This window comes from Marmota monax, unplaced genomic scaffold (assembly GCF_021218885.2).
Source record: "Marmota monax isolate L192 unplaced genomic scaffold, Marmota_monax_Labrador192_F-V1.1 WCK01_AAM20220418_F8-fsc00011, whole genome shotgun sequence".
NCBI lineage: Eukaryota > Metazoa > Chordata > Mammalia > Rodentia > Sciuridae > Marmota > Marmota monax.
In genome coordinates, this window is record NW_026693082.1 from 18,473,204 (window position 1) to 18,498,557 (window position 25,354).

Consider the following 25,354-nt stretch of genomic DNA (forward strand, 5'->3'; position numbering starts at 1 on the left):
GCAGCAGTGAAATTATAAAATATCAACCTCACGTCTCAGATCCATGTGATATATGCTTGTTTTTAAGGAAATTTTTCAGTTATGTCTTATAGCAAAGCCTACTTAAGACATAAATGTTACTATTCATATTATTGCCTTTGACAAGGTTACTTTCTTTTAAGAGGAGTTTTAAGTTCATAGTTATACTGAGATGAAGATTCAGAGATTTCCTGTTTTGCTCTCTGCCCTCACATATGTGTAGCCTCCCTCATTACCAGGGTCCCCCACCACAGTGTGTATTTCTTACAGGTGATGATCTTGCACTGACACCTCATCACCTGAAGGCTGTTGCACATTCTATGTGTTTGGAGAAATGTAGCCATCATTATTATTCCATACAGGATTCACTGCTCTATAAATCCTGTGTTCCACCTGCTCTTCAGGGTCTTAGCTCCTCAGTGCCCCTCCCTCTTTTAATAAACATTTCATGTAAAAATTGGAACACTGAAAGGGGAACAGAGAAGTTTATTTATCAATGATAAATGAACTACCCTTTACCAGGCTTCATAACAGGTCAATAGCCATACTCCTAGGGTACAAGTTATTACTCTGGATTTGTATCCATGTTTTCTCTCTAAGTGCTCTCATATTGTAGGGGTACAATATCATCTCAGTGCTCCTTATCTCTGTGCACGGCAGAGTAATCTGTGGGACTTTACAGAATATAGGTTTGAGCATTCTAATTCGGAGTATTTAAAAAGCTCCACAAGTGTTTTTGATGTTCTGCCAGGGATGAGAATCAAGTGGTTTAGCACGTAAAACTTATGACTTCAAACAATAAGGAAGAGCTAATTTTAGACCACTGTGAGAGATGACAGATGAGTCCTGGGTGTGGTGGAAACATCTACGAAAAAACATGTTTTCTCTCTGGTCTTGGAGGACAGACTTGCCACTGACACTTCCAAAAGATTTCCTTCCTTTATTTCCTTCTGACAGATGAGTATTTACAAAGCCTCAGAATATTCTGTTTATTAGTGTTAAGTGACACATAGGTAGATTTTCAAAATGACTCTGCATCAGAAATGAATGAATCTTTTCTTTTATACAGGTTTAAGTTTTTCTAGCCTGAAGTTTTGTTTCATCTCTTACTTCCACAGAAAATTTCAATGTCTTAATGTTTCCAATATAATTTTACCCTGATGTACAGAGAAAAATCAAGATTCTGTAGGAATGAAGTAGTATCCTCACTTGCTGATAGACATTTTTTAAGATGCCATTTAATTCATTTTAAAAAGCAAAGGTTAAGAATATTAAATATCTTCTTTAGTGTACAGCTACTATAAATGGACCATAACATGTAGAGTTTTATTTAGAGGCAGAATTCTTAACCAGTGAGAATGAAAAGAAGCAACCATAAACTATGTAACCTTGCCTACTTTATTAGCCCCCTGGCTCCATTTTCATAGCAAATAGGTTGAGCAAACTGTGAAGAAAAAGGAAAAATCATATTTTACTGTTATTTTTATATTCAGTCTTTACCCAAACATTGAAATATAAAACTTAGATTTTTTTCAGTAACTTTAACTAAATAAAAATCATAACATTTTCTATTTAGGAAGTAACTGCTATTGGTCTGTACAATACATTTAATCTTTCATATTAAACCACATAGAGGGGCTGAGGTTGTATAGCTCAGCAGTAGAGCCCTTGACTAGCATGTGTGAGGCATTGGGTTTGATTCTTAGCACTGCTTATAAATAAATAAACATCCATTGACAACTAAAAATATATTTTTTGAAAAATTATCACAGGAAACATGTTGAAAAAATTATCAGTGTCACATGTCAATTCTAATATGTAAGTACAGCCTCAAAACAATGAACAGAAGAGTTGATGAGAATAGATGACTCTCCCAGCTGCATATTAAAAGAGCTTGTTTTTATCTCATTTACATATTACATAGTGTTACCATATGTATTAGTCAGTATTGTGTTACTATAATGAAATACTTAAGATGATTCACTTATAAAGGGAAAAAGGTTTATTTTGGCTCTCGGTTCTGGAATTCCAGCTTAAGATCAGGTGGCCCCATGACTTTGGGGCTCCGGTGAGGGCAGCACATCTTGGCAAGAGTACATAGTGGAGCAAATTGTTTATATCACGAGCCAGGAAACATAAAGAGACAGGAAGCATGGTATCCCATAATTTATTGGAGGGCATGCCCCCAGTGACCTTAGAACCTCCCATTATGATCCAGCCCTCAAAACTTCTGCTACCACCTCCTAACAGTGCCACCCTGGGAACCAACCCTTTAACACGTGGCCTTTGCCATATATTTGACCTACAAACTATGGCACCATAATGTCTCCATTTAAGAAACTTTATCTGTGGTAGACTATTTTCTTTTTTTGGTGATGGTACTGGGGATAGAACCCAGAAGACCTGTACCACAGAGCTACATCACTAGCCCTTTTTACTTTTGAGACAGGGTCTCACTAATTTGCTGAGGCTGGCCTCAACTTGTAATCCTCCTGCCTCAGCCCTAGTAGCTGGGATTATAAGTGTGTGCCACCACACCTGGCCTTGTGGTGTGGCAAAGTTTTCTATAAAATACCAATTTAGGGGCTGGGGTTATGGCTCAGCGGTAGAGCACTCGCCTCGCATGTGTGAGGCCCTAGGTTCGATCCTCAGCACCACATAAAAATAAATACAGATATGTGTCCATCTACAACTAAAAAATAAATATTTTTTTAAAAATACCAATTTAGTCCAGAGGGAAATTCTACTGAATATTTAACTTGATATGTACAACACATTGGTCCCAAAATGAGGAACAAAAATATGCCTTTAAAAGCAAGTTCTATGCGATCATCCAGATAATAATAGAAGGCAGGATCTTCCCCTCCACCATTTGTGCCAGAAAACTGTAATGAAAAGTAAAATACATGAATTTGAACTTGTTCCTTTTATTATAATGAATGTTTAAATAATTAGAATACTAAATTATCAGGAGTGATTAATTTTCCATCACTGAGACAAAAATGTTTAGTGTTGTTAAGGCTGCTTGATTTTTGACTTGACCTAAGACACCATTTCATTTAAGGTCCTCATGCAATATGAGTACAGCCTCTTGAGATTCACCTGCTGCTTGTCATGCTCTAGCCTCTTTATTTGCCTTTCTTCTTTCAGGAATAAATATGCTGTTCCAGAAGGAAAGCACTGCATTTTCCACCCACTTCTGAGAAATTGTATAAACTAAAAATAAACCTGTGTGCTAGATGCATTTTATATATATATTTTTTGGAGTTAAGAATAATAATAAAATGACACCACATGATATATAAGACTGTATAGGGCCTTAGCTCATGATAATCAAACATTAAATATTTCTGAGAGAAAGATGAATATTTCCAGTGAGTGGGTTATAAAGACTATAGAAAGGAATATGGCAATTTAGATAAGATTCTGATCGCATATGATTTTTAGTTCCAAACACACAGGACCACTTGGTTTTCAGCTTTATAGATTTTTAACAATGAATAAATAAGTAGTGATCCAGACAGGAATTAATAGGTGACTCCTAAGTTTTTTGCTTGATAAGTGTTTAGTAAAACTGGGGAAAGACTAGAGTAGAAACAAGATATTGTTATTGATTTTGACTTAAATTGTGAGAAATTGGAGTGGGGTAGGAATTGAGAGTTTGATTGGCTATGATAGGTTTAATTTCTGTGAACAGGTCAGGGCTGGAGAAACAAATTTGGGAATCAGCAGCAGAAAGGGTCCACTAAATACTGAATTCATCGGATGAGATAGTAGGAGACAGTTTACATACCAAAGGGAACACTGCTATACCTAATAAAAAGACCACAGCATCAAACCACTAAGACTCTTAACAACTAATTTATTTTAAAATAGACAAACTATTAGTTGTAGAAAATAGTAACATAGCAATTTTAAATGTAGTTTTAACCAGTACAAAAAAGCAATAAAGCAACATCTGAAGTCTTAAGAATCTCAATACACGATCTCTGAAATTCCTAAAATTCTGTCACTAATTCTAATGTAAATTTATGAGCAAAAGACCCAGAAATATGGTAAGCCCTTGACATAAAAACTAACTGAATTGTATGCTATTCATGCAAAAAAAAAAAAAAAAATGAAGAAATGGGATAAAGCTTTCTAGTGCCTGTTATCAAGATAACTGTCAAAATAGTAAGTTTGATGTTTAAACACAAAATTTTGTTTTCTAAGAAATAAGACCAGATTTCTTTTTAAAAAGAACTCTGAGTTTAGACAAAATGATTTTTCTAAATGCTAGCTGATGCTATCTTAAATACCACCTATTTTATATATACCATCTCTAAATAAGTTAATCACACAAGACAGTTTAAACACACCTTTAGGTGTAGGGGAAGGGGGATAGCACTTCTTTCTAATGCAGCTATTTTAATTTGAAGCTTTTGCATAAAATCAGAAAAATTAATGCCTAACTTACAAGACCTTTGATTACTTGCAATGTTGGACTAGAGATAATGTGGCTTTTAATGTGCCAGTGTTAGACCATACTGACTTAAAATAGAAGATAAATAATTGCCAGTTCAAAAGATACATGGAAGACATGTACCATTCCAGAGAAAACACAAACCTTCCCAAATTTAGGAGGGCAGAATAATTATTGAGATGCAATTAGACAAATCCCTAAGGGAAACTCAAAAAACCCTCAAGGCTTCTACAGTTAACAGACTGCTATGGAATAAAATTAATTTGTATCTTGATTTTTTAGGACCCAGAAACATTAGAAAGTGCACTTGGGATATACTGTATTAGAGTCCTCCGCAGCAAAGCTCTGACTGGACACTTTACTTTTTCAAGTACCAGATAGGTACTTAAAAAATTCAGTGATCTGAATGGTAAAAAACAAAAACAAAAACCCCAAACCAAGAGTATTACAATAATATGCATTTTAAACCATGAGTTTGGATAAAGAAAAGAAATTCTTATAAGTTCTGAGGTATGAAATCTGTGTCAGTAGTATGACAGTATCATGTTTGTACTTTGTTTTTTGCTTGTATGTAAAAGAAAATTTGTAAAACAAGCACACAATACATCAGATTCCAATACTAAAATAAAATCAAATGTGTAAAAATTAATTTTTTCCTAGTTCCTAATAATAATCTGTTTTAGCAGAAGAGTTTAAGATAATTTGGGTGAATGGACAGTCAGTCAAATTGCATTTGGAAGACAGGACACATTTTCTAAGGGTGTTCACGTTTTTAAATTAAAAAAATATACATATAAATTAATAAAACCAAGAGCAAACATCACACATATGCTACAAGGGAAGACAAAGTAGTCAGACAGGCATGGGTTATTAGTACTCCCACTCCAGAGGCAGCCTCAATTCATTCATAAAGCAAAGCAATTTTACTTTGGAAATGTGATGATCTGCTATACCTTTTTAATGGCAGGATTACACAAGATTTTCAATCTTGTATAATAACAATGCATATACCATTGAATATAACATTGAAAGTGGCTTAGGAATCACCCACACAAATATTCAACTTGTATCTGCACATTTTATATCTACAAAAAAGAGATATTAATGTGGCTGTAAACAGAACTTGGGAGAGTTATACAGTCACATCTCTGAGAGATAATGAAGCCAGAGGCGTACATGGTGTACACAGTGTGTACCAAAGTCCTGAGATCCTCACTGTTCTTCCTTGTTTGAGGTATCCATGCTATCATTCATTTTCTGTTTTTGCATTCGTGTTCGAGTAGATGCTGAAAAAGAGAAGACGACCTGTTAATAGTGTTGATGGTACTGGGTATGTTGGCAAGGGGCTGCCATATATATTATGCTCATGTCAAACTAATGGAGCTCAAAATCTTGCAAAGGCAGGGGTCTCCAAAGTTTTTAAAGTCATGTGAGTAAAACTGACTACAACACGTGAATTAAAGTGTTTCAAAGCATGTACTAATGAAATGTCCGGATGTGTGTATAAATTTTAAAATACTCTAAGCAAATATTAAAAACAATTGAGAACTGGTATTGGTCACATACTCCTGTAATTGCAGATACTCTGTAGACTGAGGCAGGAGAATTGCAAGTGTTCCTGGCCAGTTTTAGTAACTAAGCAAGACACTGAAAAAAGCTGGATATATAACTACAGGTGGTAAAGCACCCCTGGGGTCAAAAATAAAAACCACAAAAAATTATAGATAGATAAAAATAAATAAAATAAAACTCTTTTGTCTAATCCAATGAACTTCTATTCTTCCCTCAGTAATAATGAATGCAATTATTTTAAGCAAGTTGGTGAATACCTTCCTTAGCCTCAGGGGTTAAAACTCCCACTAATTGTCCAGAATTTTCCATCTGCACAAAGTCCATGAACTTTGACCTGGAAGAGGAAACTGTAACATAGCTAAGTGTGTCACCAGGAAATGTACTGATTATAGTTGTGGAACTCTTTAAGAAAATATACGTGTTTTTATAGGCTTTTGCTCCTTTTTAAATGCATACTGTGCATTCCAAAATGCTTCCAAATGTCTTCACAGCATGATTTTGGTTATAAGCTTCATGTTTATTTTCATGTATTGGGAGGAAAAACCACAACTATTTAAAAGTTAAAATAGGAATATTTCAGTTGATATAAAATCCAAACAAATTAAATGTTTGCTATATTTAGTTTTAATTGTAACGCAATACATTGGAAAAAAATGGCTTAAGAATCAACCAAAAGTATTCTTTTAAATACTTTATGTCTCCAAGTTAGTATCTATGAAGACAGTTGAAAGCCTCTTCTCAGGCTTTAATTGGTATTGTTCTCATTGATATGTCCTATGACCCAGGAATGACAATTTTAACAACCTTCATTTTCTAAACATTCTTCTTTTCCAAGTTCCAGATTCTTTTCCTATAAATGATCTGACACCACATATCAGAAACTGTCACACTGTTACAGCTACCTACCTAAAACAACCCAGCAGTGGATTGTGAACATTTATCTTTTCCTACAGAGTTGCCATCTACTATACTTGGATTAGTTTTCTTTTATAGCCTCAGAATAGTTTAGAATAGGATTCCATTTGCCTTAGTATCACCACCCCCAATAAAAAATTGGGTGGGGGCAGGGCTGATGATTGAACTCAGGGTTTCACACATCCTAGGCAAATATGCTGTAGCACTGAGTGATACTCCCAGGCCAACATTCCAATTTTATTTCCAAACTTAGAAAATGACCTGGCATTCTTTACCAAAAGTCTGATTTTTAGTAACAGAAAACTTTTGTTTGAACATGTTTTAAAGCAGAATAAGACAGTGTTTTTTAAATGAGGGTGAGGATATGCTAGGTTTGTGAAACCTTTTCCTGTCCTTCATACATAAAAGACCTCCTCACGATAGTTCTGTTGCCATACAGTATTTTCTGACCATATGCACTACATTGAAGATGTGGTCAGGCAACATTTCGCTTCTTACTCTTCCTGCACTTAAGATGTTAGGGTGACAAAGACCTTCATTCTGCAGCATACATTTAATTAAAAAATGGGTGAGGTAAATAAAATACTCTCAACCAAAATATTTTAAATGCATAAACACGTCTGCTACTTGAAAAGGAATTATGTGTATTCTTTTATGAAGCAAAAGGCTTTTGCAATAAAAATAACTGTTTTTTTCATTTTTATAAGGTGAAATAAGTACTTACTCATTTCGGCCAGTTTCTGCTGAAATTTGGACTCCCCTGGGAGATGTTTACTGCAGATTTAAAAAACAAAGTATTTCACATACATATGTATAAATGCAAAACTCAAATTTCTATGGTGATTTCAGTGATATTTGATGATATTGTTTTATTGAGTAGTTTTTAATTTCCAAAATTGATGAGTCAACCATCTAAAATAAAAATGTCACAAATTTATGATTCTATATATTTTTCAATGGTTCCTATAAAACACAGAAATTAGTATTTTTCAAGAGTAAGTTTTTTTAAAAATTTATTTTGTATTCTAATTTGTTATATAAGACAGCAGAACACATTACAATTCATATTACACCTATAGAGCACAATTTTTCATATCTTTAGTTGTATACAAAGTATATTCACACCATTCGTGTTTTCAAACATGTATTTAGGATAATGATATCCATCTCATTCCACCATCTTTTCTACCCCCATGCCCCTTCCCTTTCCCTCCCACTCCTCTGCCCTATCTAGAGTTCATCTATTTCTTCCACGATCCCCCTCCCAACCCCACTATGAATCAGCCTCCTTATATCAGAGAAAACATTCAACATTTGGTTTTTAGGAACTGACTAACTTCACTTAGCCTTATATTCTCCAACTCCATCCATTTACTTGCTAATGCCATGATTTATTTTCTTTTATTGCTGAGTAATATTCCATTGTGTATATACATACCACATTTTCTTTATCCATTCATCTATTGAAGGGCATCTAGGTTGGTTCCACAGTTTAGCTATTGTGAATTGTTCTGCTATAAACATGGATGTGGCTGTGTCCCTGTAGTGTGCTGTTTTTAAGTCCTTTGTGTATAAACTGAGGAGTGGATAGCTGGTTCAAATGGTGGTTCCATTCTCAGCTTTCCAAGGAATCTCCATACTGCTTTCCATATTGGCTGCACCAATTTGCAGTCCCACCAGCAATGTATGAGTGTGCATTTTTCCCCACATTCTTGCCAACACTTATTGTTGTGTTCTTAATAGCTGCCATTCTGACTGGAGTGAGATGAAATCTTAGAGTAGTTTTGATTTGCATTTCTCTAATTGCTAGACATGTTGAACATTTTTTCATATATTTGTTGATTGATTGTATGTATATCACCTTCTGAGAGGTTCTGTTCCTTGGCCCATTTACTGATTGGGCTATTCTTTGCTGTTTAGCTTTTTGAGTTCTTTATATATCCTAGATATCAGTGGTCTATCTGATGTGTGAGTGGTAAAAATTTGTTCTGAAGATGTAGGCTCTTTATTTACCTCAAAAAAAAAAAAAAAAAAAGGCCTGGGGATGTGGCTCAAGCGGTAACGCACTCGCCTGGCATGCGCAGGGTACTGGGTTCGATCCTCAGCACCACACAAAATAAAATAAAGACGTTGTGTTCACTGAAAATTGAAAAATAAATATTAAAAAATTCTCTCTCTCTTCTCTCTCTTTAAAAAAAAAAAAAAAAACCTTGGGAATCAACCTAACAAAAGAGGTGAAAGACCTCTTCAACAAAAACTACAGAACGCTAAAGAAAGAAATTAAAAGACCTTAGAAGATGGAAAGGTCTCCCTTGTTCTTGGAGGCAGAATTAATATTGTCAAAATGACCATACTACCAAAAGCACTATATAGATTGAATGCAATTCCAATCAAAATCCCAATGACATTCCTCATAGAAATAGAAAAAGAAGTCATGAAATTCATCTGGAAAAATAAGAGACTCAGAATAATTAAAGCAATCCTTAGCAAGAAGAGTGAAGCAGGTGGCATCACTAAACAATAATTCAGAGCAATAGCAACAAAAACAGCATGGTATTGGCACCAAAATAGACTGGTAGACCAATAGTACAGAATAGAGGACACTGAGGCTAACCCACATAATTACAGTTATCTTATATTAGACAAAGGTGCCAAAAAACATATATTGGAGAAAAGATAGCCTTTTCAACAAATAGTGTTGGGAAAACTGGAAATCCATATGCAACAAAATGAAATTAAACCCCTATTTCTCACCATGCACAAACTCAACTCAAAGTGGATCAAGGACCTAGGAATTAAACCAGAGACACTGCACCTATTAGAAGAAAAAGAAGGCCCAAATCTCTATCATGGGATTAGGCTCCAACTTCCTTAATAAGACTCCTATAATGCAAGAATTAAAATCAAGAATCAATAAATAGGATAGATTCAAACTAAAAAGCTTCTTCTCAGCAAAGATTAAGTATTTTTAACTCTAATATTGAAGCCATCAAAATTTTATTTATAAATTTGTTAAAAAAGAACAGAAAACATCTGATATCTTTATTGAATTTCAGAAAATGATATCTGATTTTTGTGGTCTTTTAACTTTGGGCTACATTCACACCTATTAATTTGAACCATCCTTAAACCTCCACATAAAATTGGCATAGGAAGGTCTGGTGGGAGTGAGGGACAGCACTGAGATTCTGGGCTTTGGGAAACATTCCAAAACATTCCTACCTTCCATCAGTTTCATCTGATCCTTCAATGTCAAAGCGTAGTTTTTTCAGTGGTTTAGGAGGGTTGCTTCCTTCAGCACTTCTTTTGAGCACACGGTCACTGTTACACACCATCTGATTTATTTTCTGGAACTTCTCAGAAGTCTACAAATTATAGAATTCTTTATTGTAAATCACTTAATGTCAGCATTTTGAAGTTAGCATCTATTAACCATAGTCTGAGGTGTGTAAAAAAATTAGGCAGAAGTACATCTTTTCATTTTAACTTTCTGCCTTATTGGACCAAATAAAAACATTTCAGAATAAGTATACCAATTCTTGTCCATTAAATACCCACCCCTTGTAAATTCTCCTATTTTTTTCCCCACGAGGTTCCTACTGTTCTTCTAACAAATCTGATTACTAGTCTGAATGCCTTGGCTCCTTGTTTTGAGAACTTACCCGCAAAGTTGGGCAGCTTTCTGGAACTCTTTTTTTTTTTAATATATTATGCTTACATTTTTTTTAATACCTTTATTTATTTATTTTTATGTGGTGCTGAGGATCAAACCCACGGCTTCGCATGTGCTAGGCGAGTGCTCTACCGCTGAGCCCCAGCCCCAGCCCCTGGAACTCTTTTTTGACAGAGGATTTTTAGGATATTTGATATTATATAACAAGAAAGAAGATCACAAGAATATGATAAGCATCATATGTTCAGCAAACAATAATTTTTTAATTTATTTTATGGGCGTTAGATTGACAAGTCATATAGTTTATATATTTAAATCACCACTGGTATGGTATTTGTTGAAATACTGCTAATTCTCAAAATTTTAAAAATAAACAAATATCCAAAAGACTTCAGAGTTTGAGTTCTGTAAGTATTATTGGAGATAAGTATTACTGAGATATCTTTGGAGGGAGAATACTGTCAAGACAAAGCAAAAAAAGCATTGGGAAAAAGTATCAAGTGAGCACATGATCTTATTTTATCCAATGGACAAATATGTGGAAAAAATATATTACTTAGCTATCAATTTTAGAAACAAAATGAGGTGAATGTCTCAGAGATGTATATTAACATGTTTACTTGAACTAAAAAGAAAGAGGTAGCCAAACTTTCTGATAGAAATTAAATCTGGTTTGACTGGTAGATTTGACAATAGAATTAGCTTTGCTGTTTGTTCTATTTTCCAAACATCAAGTGCAAAAGTAGGTTTTGATGGAAAATATACTTAGAGCACTCAATGAGCCCCTCTTTTTAAGATTTTTAGTTACTAACTTTAAACTATGGAAGTATATACAACATTTTCTCAGTGATTTTTAAGAGGTATGGCAAGCAAAGAAGTTTGAAGACCTCAATTTTATAGTCATCCAGCCCCAACCCTACTCGAACGTTTCCACATCTCCCTTGTGAATCCTGACAACTGCAGCCTATCTTAAACTAAATGTCATAGCATTGAATATTTACAATGTATATTTAGTACTTGGTCATTTAGTATATAAACTTTTACCTATCTCTAGTTATTTCATTTGGGTAGTGTGGTTAGCAGCCTCTCAAGTGACTTCTAATGATTTCCAGTTCATGGTATTCATACTCTTATATGATCCTCCTCTCCTTGTGTGTAGGTTGGGCTTGTAACCAAAATAATATGACAAAAGTGATGGAATTTCATTTTTAATATTAGGTTAGAAAAATACTAACTTCCATCTTGCTCTTAAAGCCTTTGCTCTTGGGCTCTGGGGCATATTTACAGCTGCTATATGATATGAATGAGAACAGTGGAGGATCCCAAGTGGTAAGGAACTGACAAGTTTGGCCCAAAGTATCAGCTTACAATTATGAATGACTTTGCCAGCAGATGCTCCTTCAGTTGGGTCTGGAGCTGACTACAGCCCCAGCTGACAGCTAGATCAAAATCTTATGAAAAAGCTCAACTATGTGAAGCCTAGTTTACTGACTTGCAGAAGTGAGATAAATGTTCCTTTAAGTCACTAATTTTGAGGGTAATATATTTTTCAACAATAAATAATATAAGCACTCTTCCCATTCCTCTAGAGTACACATTCTGTGGAGGGCAGGATGGTGCAACATACTGATAACAACACACTGACTGCTGAATTAGTGGTGCTCCACTAGAGATGTTAATGGAAGCCAAATAGAGTAGTGGATTCTCAGCCTAGAATCACTGTTCCAAAGCTAAGCTTTCATTAGGACTACCATAAGCCCTGCCAATTTACTAGGGAAAGTCTTATATATTACCAATTCCTAATAAATATACCAGAGAAAGAATATCCTAGAAGTCTGAGAGGAAGAAGCATCCAAGAGTGAGTTTATATATGTGTGTGTATCAACATGTATAAGGAGATCAGGATGGTGACATCTAGATATGGTGCTTCCATTTTGGAGTATCTCATTTCAAACCATATTCATATGACTGATTTCCAAAACTGTTTCGTAACCACTCCTCTGAGATTACATACATACACATGTGGGAACACAAAATGATATTTGGTCTTTCTCTTGCTTAGGAGAACAGAGTTCCTAAACTCTTGGAATTTCCTGAGTGACAAGGATGATAGGACCATCTTTTGTTCTAAGAGGTGATGCTTGTTGGGCCCCTAGGTAGCTTCAGGATGGGGGTTTGTTGCCAGAAAGACCCAGCCTTACTTAGTAACTTAGAACTTCCAGAGGGTGGGGAGAGGAGCTGAAGATTGAATTAATCAACTATGTCTATATAATGAAAACCTTCCCCTATTAAAATCCTTCAACAACAGAGTTGGCAGAGCTTTGGAGTTGGCAACTGCACAGGGACAGAAGGTTCTTGAGCTAAGGACACTTCTGGACCATGCCCTAAGTACCTATTCATATGGCTGCACATCTGTATCCTTTATAATAAACTGACAGTAATAAGTAAAGTGTTTTCCAGAGTTTTGTGAGCAATTCCAGCAAATGATAAAATCTGAAAGGGGGAAGTGTTGTAGGAACAATTTTGTAGGACAATTTTGAAGTTCACTTCAAATTTTGAATATGATTCGATATTAAAATCTGCGATAAATATAAATTCCATTTAACATGCTTGGATGAAGTACTTAAATAATAGCATTTGTAAATCCAAATTAAAGAAATCTTTAATTTCTTTTATAGTTATAAGTTGTAGACAGCAGTAGACAGATACTCCACTACAAGAACACCAAATAAAGGATGATACAAGGGCATACAAGAGCACTTGTGGCATACTGCCATTTTTTTTACTTAATATTTTGTGCCATTATACTTTGTTAGAAGAAAATACTCACCCCAAATGATTCACCAATTGACACTAAGATTCTGTCAAATTAAGATGAAATATAAATTAGTAACAGTAAACATACACAGATTCTGCAGATATGCACATATACATATCATTCTAAACTATGAGGAACACAAATCAAAGGTTTTCTCTACTCTAGAACCACTAGTAAATCACTTTAATCAGAGGCTTATTCTAATAGTGACTCAGTCAGTCTCTTTTAAGTTTTTTTTTTGTGTGTGTGGTGATGAGGATTGAATTCAGGGCCTCATGTATGCTATGAATGTGCTCTACTGCTGAGATACATCTTTAGCCCTGGTAAGTTTTTTTTGAAAGTAAAAAAAATTTAGGATACTTTGTTCCACTGCCCATACTTAAAAAGGGTAAAAGAAAGTTTTAAGTTTACCCTTACTTAGTTCTTCATAAATCAATGGATAAATTATCAAACTTCTTTCAAATTTTTCATTTAAAATTAAAGTGACATTTGGCAAAACTTTACAGTATTAAGTAACAATCAAAATTCTAATATTGAGATGTAGTAAAGGTTATTTATTATGTATCCCAGAATCAGAAATCTCCATTAGTCTGTTGTCTTTGTTTTGAATACATGATTTATGTTCTTGATAATAAAGCTGCAGAACAGCTTTGATATAACATAACACAGATTTAATAATATATACATGGGGGTTGGGGTTGTAGCTCAGTGGTAGAGTGCTTGCCTTACACACGTGAAACCCTGGGTTCGATCCTCAGCACCACATAAAAATAAATAAATAAAAATAAAGATACTGTGTCTATCTACAACTAAAAAAATATTTTAAAAAATATAAACATGGAACTAATGGCTATGTAGATTTTATTGTTCTCCATTTTCTTGATAAGTGGTCATCATTCTATTCGACTAGCCAGAATACCTAAATAGGCTATGTAAATAGAGTGTTAAGATATTACTTTCTTAATGCCCAATCAATGATTTATGGGTTAGGATATTCAGAATGTGACTTTTTTACTAAAGAAAAACAATACAAAACATCATGGTTGAAAACTACATAAGAATATATTTTAATGTGATAGCACAGAACTGTGTAAATTTACCTAAATAGACATGATATTATCTTCACAGTTTATAATGTAAGCTGTAGCTATAAGTACATGGATTTTCAATTATCAAGTGAATAAAAGAAAGATACAGGGGAATACAGGAGCACTTGAATCATATTTTCAATTATTTTTTTATTTCATGCTTTTCTTTAGAATTTGAAATTTTTATCAGGTGTGCATTACTCATGTAATTAAACCCACCACATAGTTATTTCTAAACAGTTAATACAGTCCCTTCTCCTTTTTTTATTTTTCTTGCCCATTAGGTACAACTATATAGGTTGCCCATTTCTGAGATGACACTACATTAAATATACTAGCTAATCTGCCTCCTACTTTATACAAATAAAGTCAGTTTCTAATAGCCCATGATAACATATAATTTTTCAACTGAAGAACTTCAAAGCCAGAGAGAACTTATGATTGGATTGGAAGATAATATAATGATTTATAGTTGTACAGAAGCTTTCATCTGAGAATTTAAAACAACTTTGCACTCATCACTTCCCTGATCCATAGCACCCTTCTAAAGTAGAGAGAGATCTGCCCAAAGTAATATAAAGAGGCCACTGGCACAGTTAGGGATGGGCCTCTAAAGACTTAATTGACAGTCACCTATACTTAAAGTCATATCCATGCAAAATGAACAAGGAAGGTCTTCAGACAGAGTTCACAGGAAATCCAGTAAACTGTAAAATAAAAATTTTTAACCTGAAGAATTTTTAACCTGAATCTACTTTGTTTCTCACATTGGCTACTTGCAAAAATATCAAAGTGTTTTGAAAAGGACAAACTGGTTATCAGATATTCACAAAAGAAGACACTCTAGGAAAGTTGATGACAAAATTTGCAAACCCATCCAAGTAAACAGATTTTCCCCCCTAAATTCTTGTCATGTTGCTTAACATAAAAAAGCAAATTAGAAATTCAAGAGTCTAGCTTATTTTAAACAAAGAAAGCTTTACATTATTCTTGGATCAAAATTATCCCCTTACTTCTTATCACTTTCCTAAAGAGAAAATACCAACCTTGATCTTGGAGTCATTTTTGTTGGTGTTGGCAGACCTTCTGAAATTTTATATGGACTCTTCAGGGGTGATATATAGATGTTCCCCCCAGGAATCCGTAAGGGTGAACTAGAAAACTTGTAAGGGCTTCGAGGAATGTGAGGTATTGGTGACAAGGTAGGAGGCTAGAGCAAAAACAAGAAGCAGGTTATTTATTTAATGTTGTAATAAGATCCATTACTTTATAATTAGATTTCCCCAAAGGATAATTTAAACATACCCTCGTGGAAGCATACTGCAAAATATTTGTTTTCAGTCTCTGCATGAAAACTGAATTATAGAATACTATAATGGAATCATACTCCTCTTCTCTGATCAAAACACGTTTGAATGTCTGAGGAAGAATAATAAAAACACTTATTAAAAATGAAGTTAAGAATTTTTCTCTTCGGATTTTCTTCCTTAATAGTTTGTAATACTTTTTTAACTAGTAAGAAGCATATATTATACAGAAAAAAATAATCTGAAAAAGCCTTCTTAGGCTTGGATTCTGTATGCTCAACTAGAAGTGGAATGTCCCAGAATGATTCAGAGGGTAACTACTAGTCAGTACATGGAACAAACAAACATCCCCAAAGACAGAAGTGGACAAGCTGACAGGGTGGAAAGCATTATGGGAAGCAAAGATCAGAGCTGATCAAAAGACATCAATATTTAGACTATATTCTCTGTACCTCCCTGATCCCCAACATCTAAAGGTTTCAAGAAGTGTACATTATTCCATTGCAAGAAGTAGACATTTAGTAAAAGCACTATTTCTTTTTTGACTGCTAGATTTTACTTAAATTTTAGTTCAGTAAAACCACAGGATTTTATAGAATGCCTCTGAAACACACAATTAAAATGACTGGATTTAAAAAATAATTGCTCATGATAACATATAAATACATAAAAATAACCTGATCTGTATTACTTCTGAAAACTCCAATATTAAGCTGGAAAAATAACTCACCTATCATAGGAGGGTATGAAATGTATGTCACATCAAGTGTATTTTATTAATACTACTTGCCTACAGGGGAGGTAAACTAGAAGCACAAAATGTGTTTACAAGGAAAACTTTCATTATTTCTTTATAAGGCTGCATTTACACTGGCATTTCCTATAGAGTAATAAAAATAACTTAACATCTAATATCGTATTACTTACATCAAATTTATTACAAATGTCTTGCTTACTGCACATAGTATTATTTATTAAGTTAAATGATGAATTTAGATGATTTCAAAATCTGCCTTAGCTTTCCAATTCCATTTTAGTTACAGATAATCGGTAATATAAAATAAAAAATTTGATTTGTGAATTTACACAATGTCAGAATATATAATCTCATTAATGACTTAAATTATCTATATTATAAATATGGATTTATTTTAAAAAATCTTACCATGAAAGATTACCTACCTCTTGAACAGCATGAGGAAGATCCTTGTATGCTGTTACAATGATTTTGAATTTAAGGTCTATATTCTTCACTTTGCATATGCCATACATAGAACACATCATAATCTAATAAATAAATAAGATGTGAAAGTACAATTTAATTACATGGTTTTTCTCTAAAAAGCACTCTGTTATCTTTCGGTTAGCTTCAAAAGAGGGAAATTTAATTTCTATAGGGTTATTTTTTTTTCATCCTAACCTCCATTTGAAAGTCTATATAAAATGTTTAGCCCAAACTGTATTTAAATAACAAAATGCAAATGACCAACTTTCAATTATTCAGGACTGATTATCTGATTGGTAAATTACATTAACTTTGGCTCTTGTTCTTTAATTTTTCCCCAGCATTGTTGAAACTGGAATCGGTTAATTGTATAATTACCACTTAAATTAAAAAAAAATCAGGTATCAAAGTTTCAAAGCATTGGATAAAATCTTTAATATATGTGATGTTGGTATGGAGGAATTGGTGACTGGAAGGCAACAAAAGAGAGACTTTTGAATTGTTGATCATGTTCTGTTTCTTTTCATTAGCATGACTCCTTTTGAGAGATGGATTATTTTTCTATAAGGTATTTCAATAAAAGATATTTTCAATAAAATATATTTTAAATGCAAAAATAAGATTTGAAAATGACTTTCTGTGACTTTAAAACATCACACTTTCTTAATTTGCATGAACTTTCTTGTCTAATTTAAGTATGTATCACTTCTGCAACATTTTGTTCACATCCACTATTGTCAAGAATACCTAACCACCATCCCTTGCTCAGCATCTTACCAAATCTGAACTTACTATTCCTTTCACTTACAATGCCATCAATGTATCCTCTTTGCCCATTCACATTTTTCTTTTTTTTGATACTTGGCCTCAAAAAAGGGGGGGGGCAGTGGTAGACCACCTTGGGTTCAATCCTCAGTACCACCACCCCCCCCCAAAAAAAGAAAGAAACAAACAAAACAAAAAAAGGAAAACATAACAAAACTATTCACAAACAAAAGCCCTAGCCAAAATGGCTTTGCTGGAGAATTCTATTAATATTTAAAGAAAACTTAATAATAATTCTTCACAAACTCTTCTGAAATTAGAAATGTTCCCAAGTAATTCTATGAGGCTAGTATTTATTTCTCTGATACCAAAACTAGATAAAGATATCATATGAAAACTATAAATGCATTTTCTGATTATACATGTAAAAGTTCTCAGCAAAATTATAGCCTAGACAAACTGAATCCAGAATCATATCAAAAGGATTATGTACTGTGACCAAGTGGGATTTATTCCAGAAATGCAAGATGGGTTTAACATTTGATAACAAATTAATGTAACATACCATGTCAGTATAATAAAGGAAAAAATCTCACATCCAATAGATATAAAGAAAGCACTTGATAAAATCCAAAACCTTTTCATGATAAGAGTATTCAAGAAACTAAGATAAGAAGGAAACTTTCTCAATCCATCAAAAGGCATATTAAAAACACACAGAGACACACACCCTTCCAGGGCACATCCCCACGACCTTTCTCCAACCATGCTCCACTGCCTACAGTTTCCAATACATCCCTATAGTACATTCTGTTATCAATGGATTAATCCACTTGTGAAGTCAGAGCACTCATGAGCCAATCACTTCCCCCAAAGCACTGGGGATTGAACCCAAGGCTGTTCTACATGAGCTTGACCCACTCCATCTACCTATTTTTTAATTCTGAGGCAGGGTCTTACTAAGTTGCTGAAGCTGGCCTGGAATTTGTCATTCTCTTGTCTCAGCCTCCCAAGTAACTGGGATTACAGGTATATACCACCATACCTAGCAACAACATAGTTAATGTCTTCATCTAATATCAAGAACAAGACAAGGATATCCCCTCTTAAGCCATTTCCATTCAACATTATCCTTTAGGTTCTAGCCAGGGAAATTCAATAAGAAAATGAAAGGCATTCAGATTGAAAAGAAAGATGTAAGACTATCTCTATGCACAGATGACATGATCTAATATATAAAAAGTCTTAAGGAATCTACTTGAAAATTATTAGAACTAATAAAGAAACTTAGCAAAGTTGAAGGATACAAAAAGAAATATACCAAAATCAATTATATTTCTATATACTTGCAATGAATGATCCAAAAATGAAATTAAGAAAATAATTTCATTTATAATAGTATTAAAAATAATAAAATACTTGGGAATAAATTTAATAAATACTCTGAAAATTACAAAACATGTTATAAAACATAAAAAGGTCCAAATGAATGGAAACACATCACATGTACGTGGACTGGAAAACATGCTGTTAAAATGACAATGCTCCCCAAATTGACTTTAAATTTAATGCAATTTCTTTCAAAACCTTCTTTACAGAAACTGACAAGCCAATCCTAAAATTTATATGCAAATACAAGCTTCAGAATAGTCAAATCAATTTTGAAAAAAAAAATATGTATGTTCCCAATACTTCCTTATTTCAAAACATTACTACAAAGCTAATTTAGTCAAGGCAGTGTAAACCAGGCATTGTGGCACAGATCTTTAATCCCAGAGACTATGAGAGGCTGAGGCAGGAGGATCACATTCAAAGCCAGCCTTAGCAACTTAGTGAGATCCTGTCTCAACAAACAAAAAAACAAACTGGGGTTGTAGTTCAGTCATAAAGTGCCCCTGGGTTCAATCCCCAGTACTAAAAAAAAAAAAAAAAAAAAGTATAGTCCTGGCTTAAGAATAGCTCTATAAATCAACAGAATAGAATTTAATGTCCAGAAAACACTTGAACAGTTGTAACCCATTGATTTTTAGATGCTGTCAATGGGGGAAAGAAAGAACTTTTCAAGAACTGGTGTGGTTAAGGATAGGACCGGGAGAATAGCTTAGCAGAGCACCTGTCTAGCATATATGAGGTCCTGTGTTCAATTTCTAGAAGAAGGAAGGAAGGGGGTAAGGAAAAGGAAAGGAAGAGAGATGAAAGAATGCTGGAATAACTAGTATTCTATAACAACAACAAAAAAATGAAGTTGGATCTCATACTACTTGTTATGGTTCGGCTCTGGAATGTCCCCCAAAACTCATATGTTGAAGGTTTGGCTACCAATGCTGCAATGCTCAGAGGTGCGGGAAGTGATTAGATCATGAGAGCTCTGACCTCACCAATGGATTAATCCATTGACAGCTGAATGGAGGTGTTGGGAACTGTAGATAGTGTGGCATGGTTGGAGGAAGAAGGTCACTGGGGGCATGCGCTGGAACAGTTATTTGTTGTTCCCAGCTCCTTCTTCTCCTCCTTCTTCTTTCCCTCTCTCCTTCCTGGCTAACATGAGCTAAGAAGCTTTCCTTCTCGGTGCCTTTCTGCTACAATGTCTTGCCTCACTCAGGCCTTTCAAAGCAATAGAATTCACCATCCATTATCTGAAACCTCTGCAACCATGAGCCAAATAAATCTTTTCCTCTTTAAAGTTGTTTTTTTCAGGTACTTTATTCACAGTGACAGAAAGATAACTAATATACCTACTACAAAAATTAGTTCAAAAAACCTAAGCGTAAGAGCTAAAAATGTTTAAACTCTTAGAGGAAAATAGGGATAAATAAGTCATAATAACCTCAGATTTGGCAACAGTTTCTTAGATATAATACCAAAGACCTAGTAATGAAAGAGAAAAATAGATCAATTGAACTTGATCAAAATAAAAACTTCTGTGTTTCAAAGGACACCAACTCATAAAATGAGAGAAAGTGAAACACAACTCAGAATGAGTGAAAATATTTGCAAATCATATATCTCATAATGGACTTGGGTGTAGAATATATAAAGAATTCTTGTAAGTCATTAAGAACAAAATAAATAATCTAATTTTAAAACACATAAAGGCTGTAAATAGACATTTCTCTAAAGAAGATATACAAATGACCAATCAACACATGAAAAGATGCTAAACATCATTAGCTATCATAGAAATGCAAGTCAAGACCACAATGAGGTACCACATCAAACCCACTGCCATGGCTATAATAAAAAAGGTAAGTTAGTAAAGATAGAGAGAAACCTGAAACTCATACATGACTGGTAGAATGTAAAATGGCACAGCCACTTTGGAAAACAACCTAGCCATTCCTCAAAAGGTTAAACAGAGTTATAATATGATCCAGCAATTTCACTCTTAGATACATACTCAAGAGAACTGAAAGTATATGTCTATATGAGAATTTGTACATGAATATTCATAATAATACTAGTTATAATAGTCAAAAACCATGTCCATCAATTAATGAATGATAAAAATGTGGTTCAGATTCATAAAACAGAACATTATTTGGCAATAAAAAGGAATGAAGACCAATACAAATTATAACACAAATGAACCTTGAAAACATACTAATAAAAGAATTCAAACACAAAAAAATCACATATTATTCCATTTATACAGAAATATCCAGAACAAATCTGTAGACAGAAACTAGGTTAATGTTGCTTAGGGATGAGGAAGTGGGGGTTGGGGGGTGGTTTATTCCTGCAAGATAAGGGGGTTTCTTTTTGGTGTGATGAAAATGCTCTAAAATCTCTTCTTCCTGGTTGCCATATCCTGAGCTGCTTCCCTCTACCATACTGTTCTTCCATGATGTTCTGATTCACCTTGGGCCCAGAGCTATGGAGTCAGCTGACCACAGGCTAAGAACCTCTGAAATTGTAAGCCAAAATACTCTTTTCTCCCTCTACATTGTTTTTGTTGGGTCTTTCGGTCACAACAATGAGAAAACTGACTAAAACAGAAATTGGTATAGAGAAGTAGGGTTACTGCTGTGATTAACCTGACCATGTGATTCAGAAGCCTTTGGATCTGGTTTATAGGAATTTTGGAAAGTTTAGAGATGCAAGTTGGAAAAGCTTTATAATGTTGTAAGTGGAGCTTAATGGGTGATTCTGGTGGGAGCGCAGAAGACCAGAATGCCAATAGGACTGTGGACAATAAAGTTTGGACTCATTAAGCCTAAAAGGAGGAGGAGTCTATTGGAAATTGGACTATAGGCCATTCATGCTTTGTCTGGCAAAAAAGTTGTCTACATTTTGCCCATGTCCTGAGACTTTCTGTGAGGCTGAATTTAAAAATGATGTATTAATTAATCTGGTGAAGGAAATTTCAAGACAGCACAACATGAATATTGCTGGTGTTATTTATCCAAGTTTACTGTGATAATCAGGAGGAAAAAAGTAGAAAGATTTGAAAAACTTTCAATTTGGCCAGAAAAGTCTGAATAAAACTGGAGCTAAGGAAGGTATGGTTGTTAAAGAACCACTAAAGAAATGTTAAGTATTTTATTCAGAAACAATATGAAAGATGGCTAGAGCATCTCAAAAATGGTAAGACCCATCTCAGGCTCAAGGATGTAAAAGTAAAATTTCCTTTGAGGAAAAGTGAGCACCCTGCTTGAACATGTGGCCTAGGAAGTTGTTTCACTGTGCTCAGCCACCCAGGCACTCAGAGACTGCAGCTGTGGTCCCACAAAGCTTGGCTACTGGTGGCAGACCTTGGCTATTGGTGTCAACCATGTAGTGTTGATTTTGCAGAAAAGCAGGATGCTAGAGTTAGGGGTTCATAGAGGCTTCCACAGAGATTTCAAAGGAAGGTTCTAGGAAGCCAAAGTCTAGCAGGGTCAGAATCCCTGCAGACTACCTTTAAGAGGATGATGTGTGAAGATGTGAGAAGGAAGCTGAAGCTGCAGCGGAGACCCCTGAGATTAAAGATGCCAGCAATGTGTATCAAGCTGAGGAAAGCTGGAGGAATCAAGAAGAAATAAGCCAAGAAGAGAGGCTATGTGGGCTGCAACCAACAAGGCCATAGGGGTAACAGAGCAACACATGCCTTTTGGAGAGAACTTTATGATACCATGTGCCCCCAAAGTTGGACATGGGAGGTACAGGACTCGTTTGCCTAGATGGATTTTAGTTTTGCTTTGGTCCCACCACTTCTTTCTATGCCCTATTTCTCCCTTTTGGAATGGAAATGTTTACTCTGTGCCATTATTGTAAAGGATATATGTAACTTGCTTTTGATCTTTACTCTTTTTTTAATATTCATTTTTTTAGATATAGATGAATACAACGTCTTCACTTTACTTTATGTGGTGCTGAGGATGGAACCCAGTGCCCCACACATGCCAGGCGAGCGCTCTACCTCTGAGCCACAACCCCAGCCCCTTGATCTTTACTCTTACAGCTGAGTTTGCCTTGAGTTTCAGATCAGATATTAGACTTGGACTTTTGGTAATTCTGGAACTGTTAAGACTATGGGGACTCTTGGAAATGGACCAAATACATTTTGAATGTGAGATGGGCATGAGGTTTGGCCTTGGCAGAATGTTATGGTTTAGACATAAAGTATCCTCCAAAAACTCATGTGTGAGACAATAAAAGAATTTTCGCTGGGAAAACTGTCAGGTTATGAGAGTTTTAATCTAATCAGTGGATAAATCCACAAATGTGGATTAACTGGGCGGCAAAGTAGGCAGGTAGGTGTGCCTGGAAGAAGTAGAACAATGGGGGTGTGCCTTTAGGGTTATATTTTATCCCTGATGAGTAGAGTTCTCTTCTTGGTTGCTATGTCCTGAGCTCCTTTCCTCCATCACATCCTTTTGTTATAATGTTCTGTCTCCCTTTGGGCACAGAGCTACAGAGTCAGCCAACTATGAACTGAGAACCTCTGAAACCATGGGCCAAAATAAACTTTTCCTCCTCTGTGTTGTTCTTGTTCTGTCTTTTGGTCACAGCAATGAAAAAAGTTCACTAACTCACCCCTGGTTTCCATCCCCCCAGTCTTTGACAAGCTCTAATCCACCTTCTGTCTCTATATTTGCTTATTCTATACATTTCATATAAATACAATTATATGGTCAAAAAAAGTGCTCTAAAATGAAACAACTCAAAACAGACTAAAACCACTGAATGGTGCACTTCTAATGGGTGATTTGTATACATAAATTATACTGATAAGCTATTACCCCCCTCCAAAATATTATTCTTTAACCCATTTTAAGAGATGGAAGGTGGGTGTGGTGGCGCACACCTGAAATCTCAGTGACTTGGGAGGGTGACGCAGGAGAATTCAAAGTTCAAAGCCAGCCTCAGCAACTTAGTGAGGTCTTAAAAAACTCAGCAAGACCCTGTCACTAAAAAAATATAAAAAGGGGCTGGTGATGTGGCTTGTGGTTAAGCACCTCTGGGTGAGAGAGAGAAAGTGGGGAGAGAGAAAGAGATATGAAAAAGGAGGACATAAGAAATAATTATGTTTATAAACTTCATTCATTAAATAGGCACTGCTTTAGATCAAACAATTTTAAGTTTCATGCTTTTTCTACACTAAAATGAATCTAGCTTACTAAAACACAAAAAGCTGACAATAAACAGGTTCTTCAGTTATTTTTCAAAAGATAAGAATGTATCACTAAATAAGTAGTTATAGACATATACTCTTGAACTCTAAAACTCTAATTTGTAAGGATTATAACAAAAATATAAATGGCGCCAGCAAGCGAATATATAAAATTTACTAAGTTAATCAATCTTCTTATTTCAATCCTATCTTGTTTATTTATTTATTTATTTTAAAGAAATCAGTACACAGTTAAATAAGTAGAGAGAAGAAAAGGCAAAGTGTTCAATTTTCTTACTTGATCCAAATGCCTATCTCTCATGAGTTCATACTCATTTTGCAATGTATGCTGGAAAAGGGTCCAGATGATGTGTTCTAGTTCTGGGTGATCAGACAGAAGGCGTGCACATAGGGTATTTAGTCGGAGATATGCTAGCCGGTACACTGCAAAAGTAAGGGGAAATGAACCATATTTACTGTTCATTTTCAATCACAAGTAGACTTTTAAAAAATCATTAATTTTCTATATCATTATTCTTTTTAAATAGCAACTTAACAGTAACCTCACCTCTACCACTATTTTCTTTATGAATAAATAATTCCTATTAATAGCACAATAGAAGGCACAATACTAGGAAGGCACAATACTTGATAAACAATTATTATATTATAAAACTAAGGCAGAGGTAGAAGGTAGAGGAGGATAGCCCATAAGATATTGTGAAATTAGACAAACCACATAGGGTTTGCTTCCATTCTGTTGGTAATCACTCATCACAAATGTTGGAAATTCCTACTATCAATAGTCAAGAGGGATAATTATTTTTAAAAATAATGACATTGTCAGTGTTTACTAATTTTTCTAATCCTAAAAGAAAAAATCAAACCATGTTTCATTATGAAATACCAACAAACTCTT

The 25,354-nt window shown here is 34.6% G+C and overlaps 1 protein-coding gene across 3 annotated transcripts in view; it reads right to left on the minus strand.

The window, feature by feature from the left end:
• Positions 1-3,863: 3,863 nt before the first annotated feature.
• The window catches only part of Rb1 (RB transcriptional corepressor 1), a 161,080-nt gene continuing 139,589 nt past the window's right edge, over positions 3,864-25,354 (minus strand). For all 3 annotated transcript variants that reach the window (XM_046454007.2, XM_058582572.1, XM_058582571.1), the window contains 8 exons: positions 24,734-24,879; positions 17,036-17,140; positions 15,852-15,965; positions 15,593-15,756; positions 13,471-13,501; positions 10,190-10,332; positions 7,692-7,741; positions 3,864-5,766 (listed from right to left, as the gene is read on the minus strand). In XM_046454007.2, coding sequence (XP_046309963.1) covers positions 5,693-5,766; positions 7,692-7,741; positions 10,190-10,332; positions 13,471-13,501; positions 15,593-15,756; positions 15,852-15,965; positions 17,036-17,140; positions 24,734-24,879 — 827 coding nt within the window. In that variant the 3' untranslated portion in view covers positions 3,864-5,692. The remainder of the gene's footprint in view (positions 5,767-7,691; positions 7,742-10,189; positions 10,333-13,470; positions 13,502-15,592; positions 15,757-15,851; positions 15,966-17,035; positions 17,141-24,733; positions 24,880-25,354) is intronic.